At 51.4% G+C, this 22,405-nt stretch overlaps 2 protein-coding genes across 6 annotated transcripts in view; one reads left to right on the forward strand and one right to left on the reverse strand.

The window, feature by feature from the left end:
* Positions 1 to 2,432, reverse strand: part of TECR (trans-2,3-enoyl-CoA reductase) — a 36,302-nt gene extending 33,870 nt beyond the window's left edge. Inside the window, exon 1 of one of the 2 annotated variants that reach the window (XM_009193717.3) lies at positions 2,296 to 2,432. In XM_009193717.3, coding sequence (XP_009191981.2) covers positions 2,296 to 2,310 — 15 coding nt within the window. In that variant the 5' untranslated portion in view covers positions 2,311 to 2,432. The remainder of the gene's footprint in view (positions 1 to 2,295) is intronic. The other variant, XM_003915051.4, reaches the window with a different exon arrangement.
* Positions 1,747 to 18,199, forward strand: DNAJB1 (DnaJ heat shock protein family (Hsp40) member B1). 4 transcript variants are annotated; one of them, XM_009193715.4, is made up of 4 exons: positions 1,747 to 2,696; positions 4,574 to 4,697; positions 15,922 to 16,502; positions 16,801 to 18,199. In XM_009193715.4, exons 3-4 carry the CDS (start codon positions 16,011 to 16,013, stop codon positions 17,029 to 17,031), a joined length of 723 nt encoding a protein of 240 aa, XP_009191979.1. In that variant the 5' UTR covers positions 1,747 to 2,696; positions 4,574 to 4,697; positions 15,922 to 16,010; the 3' UTR covers positions 17,032 to 18,199. The 4 variants fall into 4 exon arrangements, with proteins under 4 accessions (XP_009191979.1, XP_009191978.1, XP_009191977.1 ...); XM_009193714.2 differs by having other exon boundaries at positions 2,685 to 2,797; XM_009193713.2 differs by lacking the exon at positions 1,747 to 2,696 and adding an exon at positions 2,699 to 2,785.
* The last annotated feature ends 4,206 nt before the right edge of the window (positions 18,200 to 22,405 follow it).

The following is a 22,405-nucleotide window of genomic DNA, read 5'->3' on the forward strand; positions in this document are numbered from 1 at the left end:
GGTGGCCTGATTTCTGGGCTCCCTGCAGCCTCAACCTCTTGGGCTCAAGCCATCCTCCTGCCTCAGCCTCCCGAGTAGCTGAGACTACAGTAGTGGGACTACAGGTTTAGACACAGAGTTTGAGAGGGGAATCCATATCAGAACTTTATTCTAGAATGAAAACGTAAATGACATATTAGAGATTATTGAATACAAACCTCCTCATTATTGATACCATGTCAAAAATTACAGGATTTCTGAGTTAAAGGCTTCTAAGGGGCCAGGCACAGGGGCTCACGCCTGTAATCCCAGGACTTTGAGAGGCCAAGGTGGGTGGATCACCTGAGGTCGGGGGTTCGAGACCAGCCTGACCAACATGGAGAAACCCCGTCTCTACTAAAAATACAAAATTAGCCGGGCGTGGTGGCTCATGCTTGTAATTCCGGCTACTCAGGAGGCTAAGGCAGGAGAATCACTTGAACCTGGGAGGTGAAGGTTACTTGAACCTGGAAGGTGGAGGTTGCAGTGAGCCGAGATCACGCCACTGCACTCCAGCCTGCGCAACAAGAGTGAAACTCTGTCTAAAAACAAAAAACAAAAAAACAAAGGCTTCAAAGGATTGTGGGTAAATTTCCAAAAATAACAACAATAAAGAGGGCAGGGAGTAGAGGTAGTAATATTCAACTTGTGAATAAAAACAGCCAAGCGTGCTAGCTCACACCTGTAATCCCACTACTTTGGGAGGCCGAGGCGGGCGAATCACTTGAGGTCAGGAGTTTGAGGCCAGCCTGGCCAATATGGTGAAACCCCCGTCTCTACTAAAAATACAAAAAATTAGCCGGGCATGGTGGCAGGCACCTGTAATCCTAGCTATTCGGGAGGCCGAGGCAGGAGAATCGCTTAAACCCAGAAGGCGGAGGTTGCAGTGGGCCAAGATCGCGCCATTGCACTCCAGCCCGGGCAGTAAGACCGAAACTCTGTCTCCAGAAAGAAAAAAAAAAAAAATTCCTTCTACGTATCCAGGGTACCTAGAGTAGTCAATTCATTGAGACGGAAAGCAGAAGGGTGGTTGCCAGAGGCGGAGGTGAAGAGGAATGGGGAATTAGAATTTAATGGCTACACCTTCTGTTTTGCAAGATGCAAAGAGTTCTGGAGATGGGTGGTGGGGATGGTTGTACAACAACGTGAATGTTCTTAATGCCACTGAACTGTACACTTAAACATAGTTAAGATGGTAACTTTTATGTGTATTTTGCCAGAATTTTTTAAAGTGGAGGGAAAGTGAGAAACAAGAAATCGCTCGACCTGCTGTTTTTCGTTTGAGGACCAGCATGGCATAGTGGCTAGGAACTAAGACCTTGGCGTCCTGAGTTCTCCTATGTGTTTTGCATTTACTAGCAAGGGGCCTCTGAACAAGTCACTTGATATCTCTGAGACTTTATTCATCCTTACAAACAGGAGTAATAATAGTTCTTATACAAGGTAACAGAATCTCACCAGCACAACAGTAAGCACTTGCTAAATTGTTCTTATTTTGAATTCTGGTAACAAATTTTATTATTTGATGATAGTTACTTAAAAGTCAGCAATAATTCAGGGACAATTGGTTGAATTATTAATATCATATTATCATCTAGGGCGATAAGCACATCAAACGGCTTCGTTTTAGGGGGAAAAGTGACCCAAGTTAGGAGTCAGAAGACATGGGCTTCAAGAGTGGCTGTGCGTGGTAGATTTCTCCTTGATGACACCCAAGGGTTGACGGAGATGACCTTAGATAACCAGAAAGCAAGATCGGCTTCGCTGCTCTGCGAAAGCCAGCAGTGGAGCTGCACCTCCCTCACCGCCTAAGTCTCCCGGGAACGTCCCGGGCGAGGGAAGGGGTCCAAAGGTCGTACATAAAGACTGATTGCAAAGCCCCTTCCTACGCTGGTGGCGGCAGCGTGGCGCAAGATTTGTGCAAGACTCCCTCGGATTGGGAGCAAGGGTCCCGCACCTTCGTGGCTCCCATGACAAAGTCTGCAACTCAGCCCGCCGGGGGAGCTACAAGGAACCTGCAAGTGTCCCAGCCCCTGCAGAGACCCCCCAAAAAAAGCACCCCCAAAACAGCCTGGGTTGCAGATTTATAAATACCTCCTCCGCACATGCGCATTGGAATTTACGAGTGGCCCGGGGCGCAACGCTGGCCCACTGCGCCTGCGCCGTCCGACTCTTCCTTCGGGGCACAGGACCAGAAAGTGGGGTCCCGTGGTCCCGCAAAGAAGGAAAAAGAATGGGTCAGCAGTGGCCACACGGTCCCTGTTTCTCGCTTCTTACCTCGTAGTGCTTCATGGCTCCCTCCCACGGCGGCTACTGCTCCGCGGCTGCTGCTGCCGAACTGCGCGGCACAGCACAGGATACCCAGAGCGCTCGCGACCGCCGCGCTAGACTAAACGCGGCTCTGCGTCCGCCCCGCCCCTCCCGGCCGCGCGCGCCCCGTCGGCCAATCAGGGCACGAGGCGCCCACCTTCGCCCCTTCTCCTTGGGGCCGGTCCGAACCAAGACTAGGGCTAGCACCAGGGGATTGACCAATCAGCTTGCGAGAGCCACCGAAGGGGGCGTAGCGCCTGTAGGAGGGGCTAAAGAGACGGGGCTTGACCATCCGCCAATCCAAAGGAGGCCTCTGCGCCGCGCGTCCCTTTGCCACGCCCCCTGATGGCGTCGCTGTGGAAACCAAGGTAAGCGACCGTTAGGCCAGACGGGGGGGCGGGGCAAGAAGTTGAGTGACAGGCAAGGCAGCATCCACATGACAGGCGGCGCCGACGGGGTAAATTCTGAGGTGGGAGGCTCCCGGGGTACAGCGGGAACAGCAGGAGAGGGCTAGGGACTGGGGTCGCGGGCTGCGGAGTCTGGATGGCGATGCCACTACAGGAGGAGACTCTTGAGTGGAAGGGAAGGAAGGGGGAAATGGGGTGGCGAAAAGCTCCCCATTTGGGAACCCCCAACCTGCAACCTTGAGCCCCAGCCCCATTCTGGGGGTGGCTTCACTGCCGTTTTTAATGAAAGCCCCCGCCCCAGTTTGTTTTTTTGTTTTGTTTTGTTTTTGAAACACTTTCATTCTGTCCCCCAAGCTGGAGGGCAGTGGCACAATGACGGCTGACCGCAACCTCTGCCTCCTAGGTTCAAGCGATTGTCATGCCTCAGCCTCCCGAGTAGCTGAGATTACAGGCGCCCGCCACCACGCCCGGCTAATTTTTGTATTTTTTTAGTAGAGAGGGGTTTCGCCATGTTGGCCATGCTGGTCTTGAACTCCTGACCTCAGGTGATCCTCCCGCCTCAGCCTCCCAAAGTGCTGGGATTACAGGGGTGAGCCACCGCGGCCGGCTCCCTCCTCACTTTGCTCTGTCCTATGGACAGGGGAACTACATTTGTCTCTGCTTGACTTGGTCCAGAATGCTGTCTAGTGGCTCCATGGGGCCACTGAGCCCTTGAAATGGGGCTGGTCTAGGCCAGGCACGGTGGCTCACGCCTGTAATCCCAGCACCTTGGGAGGCCAAGGGGGGCATATCACCAGGTGAGGAGTTGGAGACCAGCATGACCAATATGGTGAAACCCCGTCTCTACTGAAAATACAAAAATTGGCTGGGCGCGGTGGCTCAAGTCTGTAATCCCAGCACTTTGGGAGGCCGAGGAGGGCGGACCACAAGGTCAGGGGATCGAGACCATCCTGGCTAACACGGTGAAACCCCGTCTCTACTATAAATACAAAAAATTAGCCGGGTGTGGTGGCAGGCGCCTGTAGTCCCAGCTACTTGGGAGGCTGAGGAAGGAGAATGGCATGAACCCAGGAGGTGGAGTTTGCAGTGAGCTGAGATCCGGCCACTGCACTCCAGCCTGGGCAACAAAGTGAGACTCCGTCTCAAAAAAAAAGAAAACATTAGCCATGGTGGTGCACACCTGTAGTCTCAGCTGATCGGGAGCCTGAGGCAGAAGAATCTCTTGAACTTGGGAGGCAGAGGTTGCAGTAGGCCAAGATCTCGTCACTACACTCCAGCCTGGGCGAAAGAGCAAGACTCTGTCTCAAAAAGAAAGAGAGAAAAAGGAAATGAGGGAGGGAGGGAGGGAGGGAGGGAGGAAGGAAGGAAGGAAGGAAGGAAGGAAGGAAGGAAGGAAGGAAGGAAGGAAGGAAGGAAGGAGAAATGGCACTGGTCCAAATTGCGATGTGCTTGTAAATGAAAAACACATAAATTCCTGGCCAGGCACGGTGGCTCATGCCTGTAATCCCAGCACTTTGGGAGGCTGAGACAGGCGGATCACTTGAGGTCAGGAGTTCAAGACCAGCCTGGACAACGTGATGAAACTCCTCTCTACTAAAAATACAAAAATTAGCCAGGCGTAATGGCGGGCGCCTGAAATCCCAGCTACTAGGGAGGCTGAGGCAGGAGAATCGCTTGAACCAGGGAGGTGGATGTTGCAGTGAGCCAAGATCATATCATTGCACTCCAGCCTGGGCAACAGAGCGAGACTCCATCTCAAAAAAAAAAAGACTGACAGGCAAAGGAACAAGCAGTACCTGGCACACTTCTTTACCTCCTCTCCTTACTGTTGTTTCCAGATCCTGCCCCTGAGCTTTCATGAGCTGTTGAACCATCTGGAATTCACAGGCCTGTCATGAGAGACACGATGAGAAGTCCTTAAAGGTAGATCGCTGATTCACAGGAGAGCAGGCGGAGCCAAGGGTGAGTCAGTGCTTGGAACTCAGTCATCCAGATTCGGCTCTGGAAACTTCTGAAGCTGTAGCCTTTGGGGATCCCTGACTGCGAGTACAGGAAGCCAAAGCTATGTGGTCTTCAGGAAACTCATTATCTTTTTCACTGGCACTATCTGGGAAAAACAGATGAAAACATGAAGGTGTTTTGTATGTGTGCTTTCAAAAGCAAGGATCTGGCCAGACGCAGTGGCTCACGCCTGTAATCCCAGCACTTTGGGAGGCCGAGGCAGGCAGATCACCTGAGGTCAAGAGTTTGAGACCAGTTTGGCCAACGTGGCGAAACCCTGTCTCTACTAAAAACACAAAAATTAGCTGGGTGTAGTGGCAGGCACCTGTAATTCCAGCTACTCAAGAGGCTGAGGCAGGAGAATCGCTTGAACCCAGGAGATGGAGGTTGCAGTGAGCAGAGATCACGCCACTGCACTCCAGCCTGGGTGACAAGAGTGAAACTCTCGCTCCCGAAATAAAAAAAAAAAAAAAAAAAAAAAAAGCAAAGATCTTTTTCTGGTGGCAGTTTTGAGTTTTGAGGCCCTCGGTGTCATGACAGGCCCCACTCCCTACCCTTCTGGGGTGCTGGGGGAGAGTATTTGCTTTCAGGACACAAGTTAATTTTTTGGTAGAGATGGGATCTCATTATGTTGCCCAGGCTGCCCTGGCCTCAAGTGACCCTCCCTACTCAGCCTCCCAAAGCGCTGGGATTACAGGCATGAGCCATCCCACTCGGCCTGAGACCACAAGTTAAAATCCTATCGGATTGAGTTACCTGAGGTACTTGATTGTGAGGGGCCGTGGGGATAGGGTTGAACCCCTAAGACCCAGCCACGTGTTGCTCCTTCACCAGTGACGCAAATTTTCAACTTATTTAATGTGATCGGAAGAGGTGACTCGTCTGTCTCTGGGTTGCAGCCAGATAGGGCATGACAGTGTACGAGTAGGTGTCATTTTGAAGAGATTCTATACATATTCCCATAAACTGAGAACATTTTGGAAATTCCCTTTTGAGACTGCTTTTCTGAGCCCCACACTTACTCAATAGGCGCCAAATCATCCTCGTGCACCTACTATGCTGTGTGTCAACCGAAATACAAAGAATTTCCACCCCCTCCTCACCCATAAGAAGCTGGCAGAAAGGCAGGATCCAGCCTCCAAAGTAGAATTCCTCTTTGTTTTTGAGGGGTATTGCAGGCTCGAGGAACCCCTTGTTTGCCCATCTGGCTTCCAGTAACCAGGCTGTCAGCAGAAATGAAATCCACCCTTGGAATGAAGACTGGCCACTTTGTTCAAGCCACTGAGGACACTGTACTGTGACCCACTGACGGTGCCTGTCTATAGGGAAAGCTAGATCCTGCTGGTGTCTTCACAGTCCCAGCAGTGGCTGATTCACAAAGGTGACCGGTAGATCTCGTGGGTGCTTGCTGAGCTGATTGTAACTAGCTCCTTTATTAAAGTAATTTCCAAGGGAGAAACTGCAAGAGATGGCCAAAGCTGTGGCAGCTTCCAAGGATGAGCTTTTTTGGACCTCAGTTTGGGGGAACCCCAGATCATTTGAATGCCAGAGACGTGATGTGTTTGGTAATGTCGTGTCTCACAAGCTCCTTTTGAATTTCCCATGGGCAAGTCAGGTCGGATCTTCACTTTTTCCAGAACCTGGCTTGGCTGGTTTGGCGTGTGTGTGAATGAGCTGGCTCGCCAGTGTGTGAGGGGATGTGAAGCTGGGACTAGACAAGCCAGGGCTGGTTAGCAAGTTTCTGCTGTGTCAGGAATCCCAGAAAGAAGTTTCCCAAGCCTTATCTTGTCTTGCCTGGGTTGTTTGGTTTTTCTCCTTCTTCGTTTTTTTTTCACTGAAGTGTAATTGACATGCAGTAAAATTCACCCGTTTTAGTGTACAGCTCTGAACACATACAGTCATGCAACCACCACTACAATCAAGATATAGAACATTTACATCAACCCAAAAAATTCTCCAAACTACTCCATTTGTTTCAGGTCCCAGCCCCTGGCAAGCATTCATCGGCTTTTTGTCCTGATACTTTTGCCTTTTCCAGAAGGTTGAGTGAAATGGAATCATGCAGCCTTTTGAGCCTGGCTTCTTTCACCCACATAATGGATATGAGGTTCATCTGTAATGTTGCTTTTTTGTATCTGTAGCTCATTCTTTTTTATGGCTGAATAGTATTCCATTGTGTGGATGGATCACGTTTGATTATCCATTCATCCATTGAAGGACAGTTAGGGTTTAACTGCTGTTAGTAATAACTAATAAAGGCTCAGCAAACATTCGCTCATTTTTTTTGAGACAGAGTCTTGCTCTGTCACCCAGGCTAGAGTGCAGTAGGACAATCTCAGCTCACTGCAACCTCCGCCTCCTGGGTTCAAGTGATTCTCCTGCCTCAACCTCCCGAGTAGCTGGGATTACAGGCACGCACCCCTACACCCAGCTAATATTTGTATTTTTAGTACAGACTGGGTTTCCCCATGTTGGTCAGCATGGTCTCGATCTCTTGACCTTGTGATCCTCCCGCCTCAGCCTCCCAAAGTGCTGGGATTACAGGCATGAGCCACTGCACACAGCCATGAATTTTTATATGTGAACAAAGGCTTTCCTTTCACATGGGTATCCCACTAGGAGTGGGATTGCTGGCTCATATGGTTATAGTGCTTTTGAAGGTCTTTTTTTTTTTTTTTTTTTTTTTTTAGAAGGAGTCTTACTCTGTCGCCCAGGCTAGAGTGTAGTGGCACCATCTCAGCTCACTGCAAACTCCACCTCCCAGGTTCAAGTGATTCTCCTGCCTCAGCCTCCCAAATAGCTGAGATTACAGGCGCACACCATCACACCTGACTAATTTATGCATTTTTAGTAGAGATGGGGTTTCACCATATTGGCCAGGCTGGTCTCGAACTCCTGACTTCAAGTGATTCACCTGCCTCGGCCTCCCAAAGTGCGAGATTACAGGCATGAGCCACCGCACTCGGCCTTGAAGATCTTTTCAAAATTTATTTGGATTTTTATTTATTTTTGAGACAGGGTCTCACTGTCTCTCAGGCTAGTGTGCAGTGGCACACCCGTAGCTCACTGCAGCTTGGCATTCCTGAGCTCAAGTGATCCTCCCACCTCAGCCTCCCAAGTAGCTGGCATGTGCCACCATGCCCAGCTGATTTCTTTTTTATTCTTTTTAGATATGGGATCTCGCTATGTGGGCCAGGCTGATCTGGAACTCCTGGGCTCAAGTGATCCTCCTGCCTTGGCCTCCAAAAGTGCTGGGATTACAGGTGTGAGCCACCAAACCTGGCCTGAAGGTCTTTTTTTCAACAGGTGAAGAGCTGAAGACAGGAGTAATGCAATTTTCTTAAAATTAAGGCTTTATGGGCCCCAAGCAGTGGCTCACACCTGTAATCCCAGCACTTTGGGAGGCTGAGGTGGGTGGATCATGAGGTCAGGAGATCAAGACCATCCTGGATAACACCGTGAAACCCCATCTCTACTAAAAATACAAAAAAATTAAACAGGCATGGTGGCGGGCGCCTGTAGTCCCAGCTACTCGGGAGGCTGAGGTGAGAGAATGGCGTGAACCTGGGAGGGGGAGCTTGCAGTGAGCCGAGATTGCCCCACTGCACTCCAGTCTGGGTGACAAAGCGAGACTCCATCTCAAAATAAATAAATAAATAAATAAGACTTTACGATCATCTGAGTCACATTATACACAAGCTGAGTGTCTACTGTAAGCACTCAGTATGCTAAACACTTCAGCATTTTACTCACTGAGTGACCCTAGGGAAGTCACATGACCTCTCACAATCTCCATCTCCCCACATGTCAAATGGGTGTAATGATAGCCCAACCTCATGGGGCTGTTGTGACAATTATAGGAGTTAATATTCATTGAGTCCTTGGAACAGGTTTGGCCATGTCAGTGTTAGATGTTATCATAGGCCAGGCACTGTGGCTTATGCCTGTAATCCCAACACTTGGGGAGGCCAAGGCCAGGAGATCACTTGAACTCAGGTGTTTGAGACCAACCTGAGCAACAAGGCAAAACCCCATCTCTACCAAAACTATAATACAAAAAATTAGCCAGGCATGATGGCAGGCACCTGTGATCCCAGCTACTCAGGAGACTGGGGAGGGAGGATCATTTGAACCCGGGAGGTGGAGGCTGCAGTGAGCCAAGATTGTGCCACTGTGCTCCAGCATGGGTGACAGTGTGAGACTCCATCTAAAAAAAAAAAAAAGTAAGGCCGGGTGTAGGGCTCACTCCTGTAATCCCAGTACTTTGGGAGGCCAAGGTGGGTAGATCATGAGATCAGGAGTTTGAGACCAGCCTGGCCAACATGGTGAAACCCCTGTCTCTACTAAAAATACAAAAAGTGGTGGTGCACGCATGTAATCCCAGCTACTCAGGGAGGTTGAGGCAGGAGAATTGCTTGAAACTGGAAGGTGGAGGTTGCAGTGAACTGACATCACACCAGTGCACTCCAGCCTGGGCAACAGAGTGAGACTCCATCTTAAAAAAAAACAAAAAAAGAAGTGGCCGGGTGCAGTGGCTCACGCCTGTAATCCCAGCACTTTGGGAGGCCAAGGCTGGTAGATCATGAGGTCAGGAGTTCAAGACCAGCCTGGCCAACATGGTGAAACCCCATCTCTACTAAAAATACAAAAATTAGTCAGGTGTGGTGGCGAGCGCCTGTAATCCCAGCTACTCGGGAGGCTGAGGCAGAGAATCGCTTGAACCCGGGAGGTGTAAGTTGCAGTGAGCTGAGATCGCACCACTGCATTCCAGCCTGGGTGACAGAGTGAGTGAGACTTCATCTCAAAAATAAAAATAAAAAAGATGTTATTATCATGTTCATTTCCTGGCTCCTCTCAATTTCATCCACATAGCAACATCAGCAGGGTAAAATCTACTCTTTTTTTTTTTTTTTTTTGAGACAGAGTCTCACTATGTTGCCCAGGCTGGAGTACAGTGGTGCGATCTTGGCTCACTGCAACCTCCACCTCCCAGGTTCAAGCCATTCTCATGCCTCAGTCTCCTGAGTAGATGGGACTATGGGCACATGCCACCACTTTCACCACCAGCTAATTTTTGTGTTTTTAGTAGAGACAGGGTTTCACCATGTTGCACAGGCTGGTCTCAAACTTCTGACCTCAAGTGATCCACCCGCCTCAGCCTCCCAAAGTGCTGTGATTACAGGCGTGAGTCACCGTGCCCAGCCTAATCTACTCTTATCTCCAATTTATAGAGGACAGACCTAATGCTCCCGAAGATCAAGCAGGTTGTAGAAGATCACACAGATAGGGAATAAGTAAACAGTTGGTCCAGGATTTGAACTAAAGCAACTTCCTCAGATTCACTTGTGTAGTTCCTATATCAGTCAGGATTTTACCAAAGAAACAGAGCCAGAGCCAGTAGAGAGAGAGAGAGAGAGAGAGAGAGAGAGAGAGAGAGTGTGTGTGTGTGTGTGTGTGTGTGTGCGCGCGCGCAGAGATTTATTTCAAGGAATTGGCCTGCATGCTTGTGGGGGTGGCTAGACAACGCCAAAATCTGCTGGGTGGGATAGCAGGCCGTAAACTTAGGCAGGAGCTGATGCTTTTTCTGCTGAGAAACCTCAGTGTTTGCTTTTAAGGCCTTTCAGTGTTGGAAGGCCTTTCAGTGTTGGCTTTTTTTTTTTTTCTTCTTCGAGACGGAGTCTTGCTCTGTCACCCAGGCTGGAGTGCAGTGGCCAGATCTCGGCTCACTGCAACCTCTGCCTCCTGGGTTCAAGTAATTCTCCTGCCTCGGCCTCCCGAGAAGCTGGGATTACAGGCGCCTGCCACCATGCTCAGCTAATTTTTGTATTTTTAGTAGAGACGGGGTTTCACCATCTTGGCCAGGCTGGTCTCGAACTCCAGACCTCGTGGATCTGCCTGCCTCGGCCTTGCAAAGTGCTAGGATTACAGGCATGAGCCACCACACCCGGCCTTAGTGTTGGCTTTTAAAGCCTCTAGGCTGATTGGATGAGGCCTACTTACATCCTTACATCCTTGAGGGTCATGTCCTGCTTTTAAAGGCAAGCAACTGTAGACACGTTCACCTAGATTAGTGTTTAGTTGAATAACTAGGTTCTAGAGCTTAGCCACGCTGACACAACAAACAACTATCACAGCTTCTCCAAGAGCCCAATATCTGCTGAAGTTTACGCAGAGGCCATTTTTTCAGTAATCTGAAGTTCTCAGTGAGTGTTCAGGTCACAGTACCATGTCTATTAGGAGAGAGTTACTGGGTTTGTTTGTTTTTTGTTTAATTTCCTGGCACCTAGAACTGACTTTAAAAAAATTAAAACTTCCCAAACTGGCCAGGCATGGTGGCTCACGCCTGTAATCCCAGCACCTTGGGAGATCAAGGTGGGTTGATCACCTGAGGTCAGGAGTTCAAGACTCGCCTGGCCAACATGGTGAAACCCCATCTCTACTAAAAATACAAAAATTACCCAGGTGTGGTCGCAAGCACCTGTAATCCCAGCTACTTGGGAGGCTGAGGCAGGAGAATCACTTGAACCAGGAGGCGGAGGTTGCAGTGAGCCAAATTTGTGCCACTGCACTCCAGCCTGGGCGACAAGAGTAAAACTCTGTCTCAAAACAAACAAACAAACAAAACTTCCTGAACATGACCCAGGCTTACTTAAGGAGGGGAGAGTTCCCAGCTCTAACATTGACCCCAAGCACAAAAACATCCCTTGCGCAGTGTTTTTGGCAAAATGTTGCCCTCCAGTGTGGCAAAAAACTTTATTTTTATTTTTATTTGTTGAGACTCTCACTCTGTCACCCAGTCCGGAGTGCAGTGGTGCAATCTTGGCTCACTGCAACCTCTGCCTCCTGGGTCGAAGCAATTCTTCTGCCTCAGCTTCCAGAGTAGCTGGGATTACAGGCGTCTGCCACCACGCCTGGCTAATTTTTGTATTTTTAGTAGAGACAGGGTTTCACCATGTTGGCCAGGCTGGTCTCGAACTCCTGACCTCAGGTAATCCACCCGCCTCGGCCTCCCAAAGTGCTGGGATTACAGGCATGAGCCACCGCACCTGGCCTATGGTGAGAAACTTTAGAACAACCAGAAAGGTCCACCCAGAGCCATGTTAAGGCCTTTGGAGGCTGCTGCATTTGTAATTCTAAATTAAATTTACATTATAAAATAATAGCTTGTCAGTATAAAGTCACAAGCTCTGGATTTTTCCCCATAATGCTCCTGACAGTTATTTAAGTTTTTTATGGGGAAGCTCAGGGTCTCACTGTCACCCAGGCTGGAGTGCAACTGGCACAATCATGGCTGACTACAGCCTCAAATTCCTGGGCTCAAGTAATCCTCCCGCCTTGGCCCACTGAGTAGCTGGGACTACAGGCTCACATCATTGCACACAGCTAATTTTTTTATTTTTTGTATAGATGGGGTCTCACTATGTTGCCCAGGCTGGAACTCCTGGCCTCAACTGTTCCTCCCGCCTCAGCCTTCCAGAATGCTGGGATGACAGGCATGAGCCACTGTGCCCAGTCTAGTAACTTTTTACAAAATATCAAGTTCTCTCTCCCCATAATTGCTTCAGGACCCCTGCTCAAGTATGGTTCTCGATGTCTAGGGAATTTCAGCCCCATCCTCCCGGGTTGCCCAGTTATAGTCCAGAGTTCTTGCTGATGCAGTTACCTCGGAGGTCAGTGAGTGGGCAGAGAGAACCAGATCCGCCTGCTGGATGCTCCTGATAGTTATTTATGCAACTATCCGCCATGATGCTCCTGATAGGTATTTATTTAACTTTTTTATGGGGAGGCTCAGGGTCTCACTGTCACCCAGGCTGCAGTGCAAGTGGCGCAATCATAGCTGACTGCAGCCTCAAATTCCTGGGCTCGAGCGATCCTCCCACCTTGGGAGGCAGGAGGATGGTCTTCTTCCTCAGGAGTCCCTGTCTGCCCAGGGGCAGCTGTCACTGGAAGCTTCTAGCTGTGAGACTGCCAGGAATGGGGTGATGGCTGAAGGGCCCACCACTAAGAAAATGGTTAGTCTCCCCTTTGACAATGCTTCCTTTGTGCCATGCCTGTTCTGAGCACTTTGCAAATGTTGACTCATGTAAACTTCAAAGCCCTCATGATGTGGGCACAACTGCTATCCTCGTTCCTCATTGTGCCGATGAGGAAGCTGAGGCCAGCAATGGCTAAGTAACTAACCCAAGGTTACCCAGCCGGGAAATGCTGGAGCCGGGAATAAGCCCGGCTATCTGGTTCCAGAGTCAGTGTTACATGGCTCTGACCTCCCAGGCAGTTCTTCCAGGAACCTCCCTCACTTCCCAGGGCCCTTCCTAGGTGGAACCCCTTTCTGAGCCTCCTTTTCCCATCAGCCCTGTCCTTGACGGAGGCACGCCAGACTTTCAGAGCCAAACGCGAACATGTTGCCTACAATTGAGGAAACAGAGGCCTTGAAAGGTGTGTGACACACCTATGTCCCCCCCAAATCATAAAGGTAGTTGGGGGAGAAAAAGAAGCACGTGTGTAAGAACGGGGAATATTTATGAGGTTCTCACTGCATTCCAGGCACTGGAGACCCAATGCAGACAAGACCTGGCCCCTGCTCAGGTGGCGATCTCAGACTGGGAGGGAGGACACATTGAAAGCCAAGAAACAAAATAAATTTCTAATTTAGCAGCAAGTGCTCTTGAGAGGGCAGTAAAGTGAAGAAGGCGGGACTGGGAGGACCTCGGGAGGTGAGCTTTCGCCCAGATCCTCACCTCGCTTTAGGAAGGGAGAACAGAGGCAGTCTTCTGTCCCAACATCCTTCTCCCCACAGTTGGGAGAATAGCGCTGGTGGATTCTTTGTTTGTTCATTTTGTTTTATTTTACTTATTTATTTATTTATGTATTTTATTTTGAGACGGAGTCTCGCTCTGTCGCCCAGGCTGGAGTGCAGTGCCCCGATCTCGGCCCACTGCAACCTCCGCCTCCCCGATTCAAGCTATTCTCAGGCCTCAGCCTCCTGAGTAGCTGGGATTACAGGTGCGTGCCACCACGCCCGGGTAATTTTTGTATTTTTAGCAGAGACGGGATTTCACCATGTTGGCTAGGCTGGTCTCGAACTCCTGACCTCAAGTGATCCGCCCACTTCGGCCTCCCAAAATGCTGGGATTACAGGCGTGAGCTACCGCGCCCGGCCTGTTTGTTTATTTTAAAAAGAAACGGAGTCTGCTTATGTTGCCTAAGCTGGTCTCCAACTCCTAGGCCCGAGAGATTCTCCTGTCTTGGCCTCAGGAAGTGATGGAAATTACAGTCGTGAGGCTCCGTGTCAGGTTCTCTTATTGCCATATTGTAGAAAGAAAGAGACCCCTGGGTTAAGCAGACACGGGTTAGGTTGTTCGTCCGGCGTCACCCGGCGGAGGCCCACCGCAGGTCCCGCGAGACAAGGGCTGGAAGGTTTATCACCACCTGGGGAAAAGACAGGGTAGTCCCAGGCCCCACCCCTTCCCGGAACATCACCTTCGCGACGGCTCCTGACCCACTGACCCAGGCGGAGGGCGGGACGCAGGGTCGCTGGGGCGGTGCAGAGTGTGAGAGAAGCTCGCGATTGGCTCGTCCCGGAAGGTGGGCGGGGCCTCCTCCGACCTGTGCGCGCGCCGCCGGGAGGCGTTGTCGAGGGCGGAGCGGGAGGGGGCGTGGCCCCGCGCCGGCAGCCGTTGACGGCAAAGCCCCGCCCCGGATGCCGCGTGTCACGGAAAGGGTGGCGGCGATTGGCCGGCGCCGCGGGCGGGGGGGCGGGTCGGAAGGTTCTGGAGGGGGCTGGCGGGCTCTGGAAGCTTCCGCCGGACGGGTATATAGAGTCCGGGACCGGGCGGCGGCGGAGCCGGGGGACGGCGACAGCAGGTCGGCGGGCCGCAGCGGGGGGCCATGGGCAAAGACTACTACCAGACGCTGGGCCTGGCCCGCGGCGCGTCGGACGAGGAGATCAAGCGGGCCTACCGCCGCCAGGCGCTGCGCTACCACCCGGACAAGAACAAGGAGCCCGGCGCCGAGGAGAAGTTCAAGGAGATCGCCGAGGCCTACGACGTGCTCAGCGACCCGCGCAAGCGCGAGATCTTCGACCGCTACGGAGAGGAAGGTGTGTGCGCGCGGCCAGGGGCGCGGTCCCGCCGTTTGACAGGGAAACCGAGGCATACCGGCCCCTCGGCGGCCCCCCGGGAAGGACGCCCCGGGCCCGGGGGCTGAGCTGCCCCGCCCTCCGGCCGCTCGGGCCTCCGCCCTTGGATTGGCGGCCGTGCGGTGGGAGGAGGAGCCTTGGCCCAGCCGCTCGCCCAGAAGCTTCTAGCATGTCTGGGGCTGCCCCTCCCCGGCCGCCTCTTCCCGCGGCCCCGAGCAGCCCCGGGGTGCGGCGCAGGGGGGTGGGGGAGCCGGGGGTGACGACGGGGACGGCACGGCGGAGCCTGCTGCGGACCCGGGCTCACCTGGGCTCAGCCGCCGGGGTCCGCAGGGCGGCGCCTCCGGCTCAGCTGCGGGGCGCGGGGCTGTAAATGCAGGCGCCGACCCCGCTCGCTGGCCTTGGGGCTGGGCTGGGATGATTTCCGGGAAGTGATGACCTGGTCCCGGCCGGGCACGCAGGAGGCAGCGGCCGCCTAGGTGCGGAGAGCTGGGCCGCCTGGGGGTTTGGGGGGACGGAGAGTGGGGCTTTTTGTCCCTGTGCCCCTTGATGACTCAGGCTGGTTTCTGGGCTTGATCTGGGACTGACTTATTATGCAAGGATGGTGGCAGTGAATGCTAGTGTGAGGGTTTAAAAACTCTCCATCTTTTTTTTTCCTTATTTTTACTGTTCATACACATCAGTAGTCCTAAAATGTTGAAAGTAAATACCGAAAGCCGACCCTGGACCGTGTGTGTTTAGCCATCCCTTGGTGACATTGCCAGGAGGATGGGTCAGTCCAGGAGTGGCAGGGCCCAGGTGGCACCTGTAGGTGGACACCTAACCGCATGAGTCCTTTTCCACTGTCAGGCTACGCGGAAGTACTTGGTGGTGGGGGGGCAGCTCTGCTGCTGCAGTGAGGGGTAGAAGCTTGGGGTTCTTCCTTGCTCTCCCCTGGCAGGCTAAAAAAAGTTCCTCCCCCATGGCTTCCAAGCTTTTTTCCCCCGTAAGGGAAGCTCGAGAGGGAGTCTGCTGTTCAGCCATCTGACTGCTTCTAATTCTGCTTTTCAGGCCTAAAGGGCAGTGGCCCCAGTGGCGGTAGCGGCAGTGGTGCCAATGGTACCTCTTTCAGCTACACGTTCCATGGAGACCCTCATGCCATGTTTGCTGAGTTCTTCGGTGGCAGAAATCCCTTTGACACCTTTTTTGGGCAGCGGAACGGGGAGGAAGGCATGGACATTGATGACCCGTTCTCTGGCTTCCCTATGGGCATGGGTGGCTTCACCAACGTGAACTTTGGCCGCTCCCGCCCTTCCCAAGAGCCCACTCGAAAGAAGCAAGATCCCCCAGTCACCCACGACCTTCGAGTCTCCCTTGAAGAGATCTACAGCGGTTGTACCAAGAAGATGAAAATCTCCCACAAGCGGCTAAACCCCGACGGAAAGAGCATTCGAAACGAAGACAAAATCTTGACCATCGAAGTGAAGAAGGGGTGGAAAGAAGGGACCAAAATCACCTTCCCCAAGGAAGGAGACCAGACCTCCAACAACATTCCAGCTGATATCGTCTTTGTTTTAAAGGACAAGCCACACAATATCTTTAAGAGAGATGGCTCTGATGTGATTTATCCTGCCAGGATCAGCCTCCGGGAGGTAAGGTGCCAGGTGGGGTGGTGTCTGCAGAGCGCGATGGCCGCTCTTTGAAGCAGTTTATTTAGGTTTTGCTGAACACGCATTGGGGGTGTGGCGCTTGCCAGGCTTGGGGCACCACAGTGAACAGGACTGATCAGGGTGCTGTTCTGGAGCTTTCATGGTGGAGACATGTCGATTTGGGGGCCAGATGTTGGCTGCAGAGGCCTGATGAGTCTTACTCTATGCCAGATGGTCTCCGGGCAAGAGCTGAGCCTCTTGAGCCAGCTTCCCTCTAATGCTTATCTCTTTGCTTTTCAAGGCTCTGTGTGGCTGCACAGTGAACGTCCCCACTCTGGACGGCAGGACCATACCCGTCGTATTCAAAGATGTCATCAGGCCTGGCATGCGCCGAAAAGTTCCTGGAGAAGGCCTCCCCCTCCCCAAAACGCCCGAGAAACGTGGGGACCTCATTATTGAATTTGAAGTGATCTTCCCCGAAAGGATTCCCCAGACATCAAGAACCGTACTTGAGCAGGTCCTTCCAATATAGCTGCCAGAGCTCCGACTGACCAGGGACCTTTCCAGAGCTCAAGGATTTCTGGACCTTTCTACCAATTGTGGACCATGGGAGGGCCCAGGGAGGACTTTCATACTGCTGAATGTTTTCCAGAGCATATATTACAATCTTTCAAAGTCGTACACTAGACTAAAGTGGTTTTTCGAGCGATAGGGCATCAGGTGGTGGGAACAGCAGGAAAAGGCATCCCAGTCTGCCCCACTGGGTCCAGCAGCCCTCCCGGGATGGGCCCACATCCTCCTCCTCCAGTCCCTGTCCAGGGGTGAGAGGCAGACCAGCAGCTGGACTTGATCCCTCCGTGTCCCTTTGCTTTTGACTGGTAAATAATGTCGACCTGCTGTCTTGGTTCCCAGACCCTGTACACTCCTCTGTTTTCTGTTGTGTGATCAGTTCGTGTTTTATTCTGTATTTGTCTCCCATGTCTTGCTCTTCCCCTGGAGAATTCTGTCCTCTCTTTGGCCATCTCAAATTGGGAACCTAAACTATTCCTGCAGAACTGCCTGGCTGGCGCCCACAAGCAATACCTCTTGTTCCAGCAGGACCAAGGGAGCCAGCCTCCAGCGAGTGACTCCAGCAAGTGCAGCCACCTCTGCCTTGAGTGTCCGGGAGCCTGGCCCCAGCAAGGGCCCTCCTGACCTCTGGCTCTAGTGAAGCTGAATGTCCTCACTTTGTGGGTCACATTCTCCATTTCCGTAAGGCAATCTTGGCACACCTGGGGCTTACCAGTGGCCCAGGTAATTTTTTGTTTCATGGACTATGGACTCTTTCAAAGGGATCTGATCCTTTTGAATTTTGCACAGCCCTAGATATATAATCCCTTTTGATAAAAGGGTCTTTGCTTCTGATTACAGGAGCACTGTGGAACGTCTGTAAATATGTTATTTTATAATTCCATGTATAGTTGGTGTACACTCAAATAAAACCTGTCCCCGGCAGCCACTGCTCTCTGTATAGGGCCATAATGAAATTCTGAAGAAATCTTGGGGGAGGGAAGGGGAGTTGGAACAAATGTCTGTTCGCTGGAGGCCAGTCTGGTGCTCAGACCTTTAGACTCATTGTAAGTTGCCACTGCCAACATGAGACCAAAGTGTGTGACTTGTCAATGCAGCGTGACAGCATTAAAGACTGATGCTAAACCTCAGGGGAGCGGTCCTGCGACTCTGTTTGAGGGTTCTGCTGGTTTTGGGGGTGGATTTGGGGACCTGGGCATCCCTCCAAATGCAGTCAAGGTGGGAGGGTGGGATGGGCGGGAGGCAAGTACCCTGCAAGGGAAAGGTAAGTCTCCCTTCCTGGGCCATAAGTGGGTTGGAGAACTTCCACCAAGACTCTGGGTCCAAGAAACCAGAGACTCAAGCACAGTGGCCTTGGGGATCGTTTTTTGGTGAAGGTTGCAGTCAAAGTAGAGGTGCGGGGAGGCAGGGTCTGGCTCCTAATTCCCCTGCCTTTCTTCAGGGCCCCTGGCCTTTTTAGTGGACCTTGGCTCTGGGGCCAAGGGGCCAACCCAGGGTTTGGCCTCTTAATTCCCTATCACTCCTTTCCTGCTAGAATGGGCTGGGTGTCCTGAAGGCTGGCCAAACCAGAGCTCAAGGCCTAGAGAAGACATTTCCTGCCTTGGCTTTATTTGCAGGCCACTGAAGCTGCTTTTACTTTGTAACTTTTTTAAAATAACTGGTTTAATTATAAGGTAAGTAGTTACTCAGGCTTAAAACAAGGTATTGCTGCTTTGATACAAAGTGTTCTAAAGTGGAAACACTGTATATAGACCAGGAGCAAGTGGCTCAGGCCTGTAATCCCAGCACTTTGGGAGGCCAAGGTGGGCAGATGACTTGAGCTCAGGAGTTTGAGACCAGCCGGGGCAACATTGTGAAACCCCATCTCTACAAAAAATGTAAAAATTCAGCTGGGGGTGGCAGCGTACACCTGTAGGCCCAGCTATTTATGGGACTGAGGCAGGAGGATCACTTGAGCCCAAGAGGTGGAGGCAGCAGTGAGCTGTGTTCGTGCCACTGCACTCCAACCTGGGTGACAAAGTGAGATCCTGTCTCAAAACTAAAACACAATATCCAAAAGTCAAACTGGGCCAGGTGCAGTGGCTCACACCTGTAATCCCAGCACTTTGGGAGGCCAAGACGGGCAGATCACCTGAGGTCAGGAGTTTCAGACCAGCCTGGCCAACATGGTGAAACCCCGTCTCTATTAAAAATACGAAAAAAGTAGCCAGGTGTGGTGGCACGTGCCTGTAGTACCAGCTACTCAGGAGGCTGAGGCAGGGGAATCACTTGAACCTGGGAAGCAGAGGTTGCAGTGAGCGAAGATCCCACCACTGCACTCCAGCCTGGGTGACAGAGCAAGGCTGTTTCTCAAAGACAAAAGTGTCAAGCTAAGAGTTGCTTTCCCTTCCCACTGAAACAGTTTAAGCGCTGAAAACAGTCTAGGGGCAGCCCTGCCAGTCCAGGAGAACTTTCTGCGATGACTAGAATGTTCTATATACCATTTATTTCAACATCTTATAAATTCAATCAGAACAGAATCAGTTCCTCAGTCCTGCCACACTTCAGTTGCTCAGCAGCCACACATGTATGTGGTCAGTGGTAACTGTTGGACAGACTCAAGTCTAGAGGGCTTTTCCCCAAAGACATTGCAGGGGTGACTTTGAAGAGCAGCCACATTAAGCCAGGAGGCACCACCCCAGTCAGGAGGTGACCGTGGAATATCAGAGCTAAGAGATGTTTACCAAGGTATCCCAGGCACCAAGGTCACATTGCGGAACTGACCTGACCTCATTGGTGACACAAATCCCAGGGCTGCCATCCCCACCCCCAAGTCTCCATTGTACATCAGGTCCCTGTGAACTGCATACTGAAGTGTCACAAACACAAAAGTGCACGAAGCCTTAAGGTATGGAACTTCACAAAATACACGGCCCAGCAACCTACCAGGTAGCAGTGTGAGGAGTGGGGCAGTGGGATTTTGAGGGCAAAATCTTAGTGGTAATAGGACCCAAAGACTTCTTGCACATGCATTTTTTTGCTCAAAAGCCACTACTTGGCTTATCTTGGTCAGATATCTGGTGCACCCACATGCAAACTTTTCCCAAAGTCTTGGGCTTTTTTTTTTTCAGATGGAGTCTCACTCTATCACCCAAGCTGGAGTGCAGTGGTGCGATCTTGGCTCACTGCACCCTTCACCACCCAGGTTCAAGCGATACTCAGCCTTCCGAGTAGTTGAGATAACAGGCGTGTGCCACCATACCCGGCTAATTTTTGTATTCTTAGTATAGAGATGAGGTTTCACCATGTTGGCCAGGCTGGCCTCAAAGTCCTGACCTCAAGTGATCAGCACCCCCTCAGCCTCACAAAGTGCTGGGATTACAGGCGTGAGCCACCATGCTCAGCCTTTTTTTTTTTTTTTAAAGACAGGATTTCACTCTGTTGCCCAGGCCGGAGTGCAGTGGTAGGATCATAGCTCATTGCAGCCTCAAACTCCTGGGCTCAAGCAATCCTGCCTCTCAACCTCTTGAGTAGCTAGGACTACAAGCGCTCCACACCACACCCAGCCAATTTTTCTAATTTTTGTAGAGATGATTTGTTGATATGTTGATATCTTGGTAACTTTTTTTTTTGGGGGGGGGGGGGGGGACGGAGTCTCCCTCTGTCACCCAGGCTGGAGTGCAGTGGTGCAATCTCGGCTCACTACAACCTCCCCCTCCCAGGTTCCAAAGAACAGTTCTGTTGTCCTCAGCCTCCTGAGTAGCTGGGGGCTACAAGCATGTGCCATCCAGCCAGCTAATTTTGTATTTTTACTAGAGGCGGGGTTTCACCATGTTGGCCGGGATGGTCTCAATCTCTTGACCTCGTGATCTGCCTGCTTTGGCCTCCCAAAATGCTGGGATTACAGGCGTGAGCTGCTGCAACCTTCCTTTTTTTTTTTTTTTTTCTGAGACAGAGTCTTGCTCTGTTGCCCAGGCTGGAGTGCAGTGGCACGATCTCAGCTCACTGCAACCTCCGCCTCCTGGGTTCAAGCAATTCTCTTGCCTCAGCCTCCCAAGTAGCTGGGATTACAGGTGTATGCCACCATACCTGGTTAATTTTTGTATTTTTAGTAGAGATGAGGTTTCACCATGTTGGCCAGGCTGGTCTTGAACTCCTGACCTCAAGTGATCCACCCGCCTCGGCCTCCCAAAGTGCTAGGATGACAGGTGTGAACCCGGACTGGCCAATATCTTGGTATCTTGATATATTGCTCTGGCCTCAAGTGATTCTCCCACTTCGGCCTTCCAAAGCTCTGGGATTACAGACTCAGCCTTGGATTTTCCTTGAATGGATTTATTTTCCTTTTCCATGCTGCCTCTCTGATCAGGTCTCAGCGCTCCTTCCATGACAGTATGTGTGCAATTGACTCATTCTTTGACCCATCTGCATTACAATCCATTATACCAGCAGTGTTTTATTTTTATATAATCATAGGACAGCACCCAATAGGTCCATCTGGCCTATGGTGAAAAGCTAAGTCCTCCTATCCCTCCCCTGGCCCTGAAGTTCCCCATCCTACTGCACCACAATAGACAAAGCATTGGTATCACAGATTTTTTTTTTTTTTTTTCCTTTTCTAATTTTTGAAAGAGTCTGGCTCTGTCACCAAGGCTGGAGTGCAGTGGCACAATCTCGGCTCACTTCAACCTCTGCCTCCCAGGTTCAAGCGACCCTCCTGCCTCAGCTTCCCTAGTAGCTGGGATTACAGGCACGTACCACCACACCTGGCTAATTTTGGTATTTTTAGTGGAGACGGGGTTTCATCATGTTGACCCAGGCTAGTCTCAAACTCCTGACCTCAAGTGATCCGCCCACCTCAGCCTCCCAAAGTGCTGGGATGACAGGCGTGAGTCACTGCACCCGGCCTTTTTTTCGTTGAAAAAAAACAAAAAAATGTTGTGCTTCCTCCAAGAGATGAGTCTGTGCTTACATAAGCATAAACACAATTTCTAAATTTTCAGTTTTATTTTTTGACTGTGTAATCACAATACAACACTGGAAAGGATACAGGCCGGGCGCGGTGGCTCACGCCTGTAATCCCAGCACTTTGGGAGGCCGAGGCGGGCGGATCACAAGGTCAGGAGATCGAGACCATGGTGAAACCCCGTCTCTACTAAAAATAGAAAAAAATTAGCCGGGCGCAGTGGCGGGCGCCTGTAGTCCCAGCTACTCGGGAGGCTGAGGCAGGAGAATGGCGTAAACCCGGGAGTCGGAGCTTGCAGTGAGCCAAGATTGCGCCACTGCACTCCAGCCTGGGCAACAGAGCGAGACTCCGTCTCAAAAAAAAAAAAAAAAAAAGAGAGGATACAGAGAGT

The sequence above is a fragment of the Papio anubis genome, chromosome 20 (assembly GCF_008728515.1).
Source record: "Papio anubis isolate 15944 chromosome 20, Panubis1.0, whole genome shotgun sequence".
Lineage (NCBI taxonomy): Eukaryota > Metazoa > Chordata > Mammalia > Primates > Cercopithecidae > Papio > Papio anubis.

Bases quoted from the DNA above. Each gene is read 5' to 3' on its own strand.
- DNAJB1 (XM_003915049.3), top strand. From the start codon at position 14,625: ATGGGCAAAGACTACTACCAGACGCTGGGCCTGGCCCGCGGCGCGTCG. The intron at 14,836-15,921 runs GTGTGTGCGCGC...TCTGCTTTTCAG, and splicing joins CGACCGCTACGGAGAGGAAG to GCCTAAAGGGCAGTGGCCCC. The intron at 16,503-16,800 runs GTAAGGTGCCAG...TTGCTTTTCAAG, and splicing joins CCAGGATCAGCCTCCGGGAG to GCTCTGTGTGGCTGCACAGT.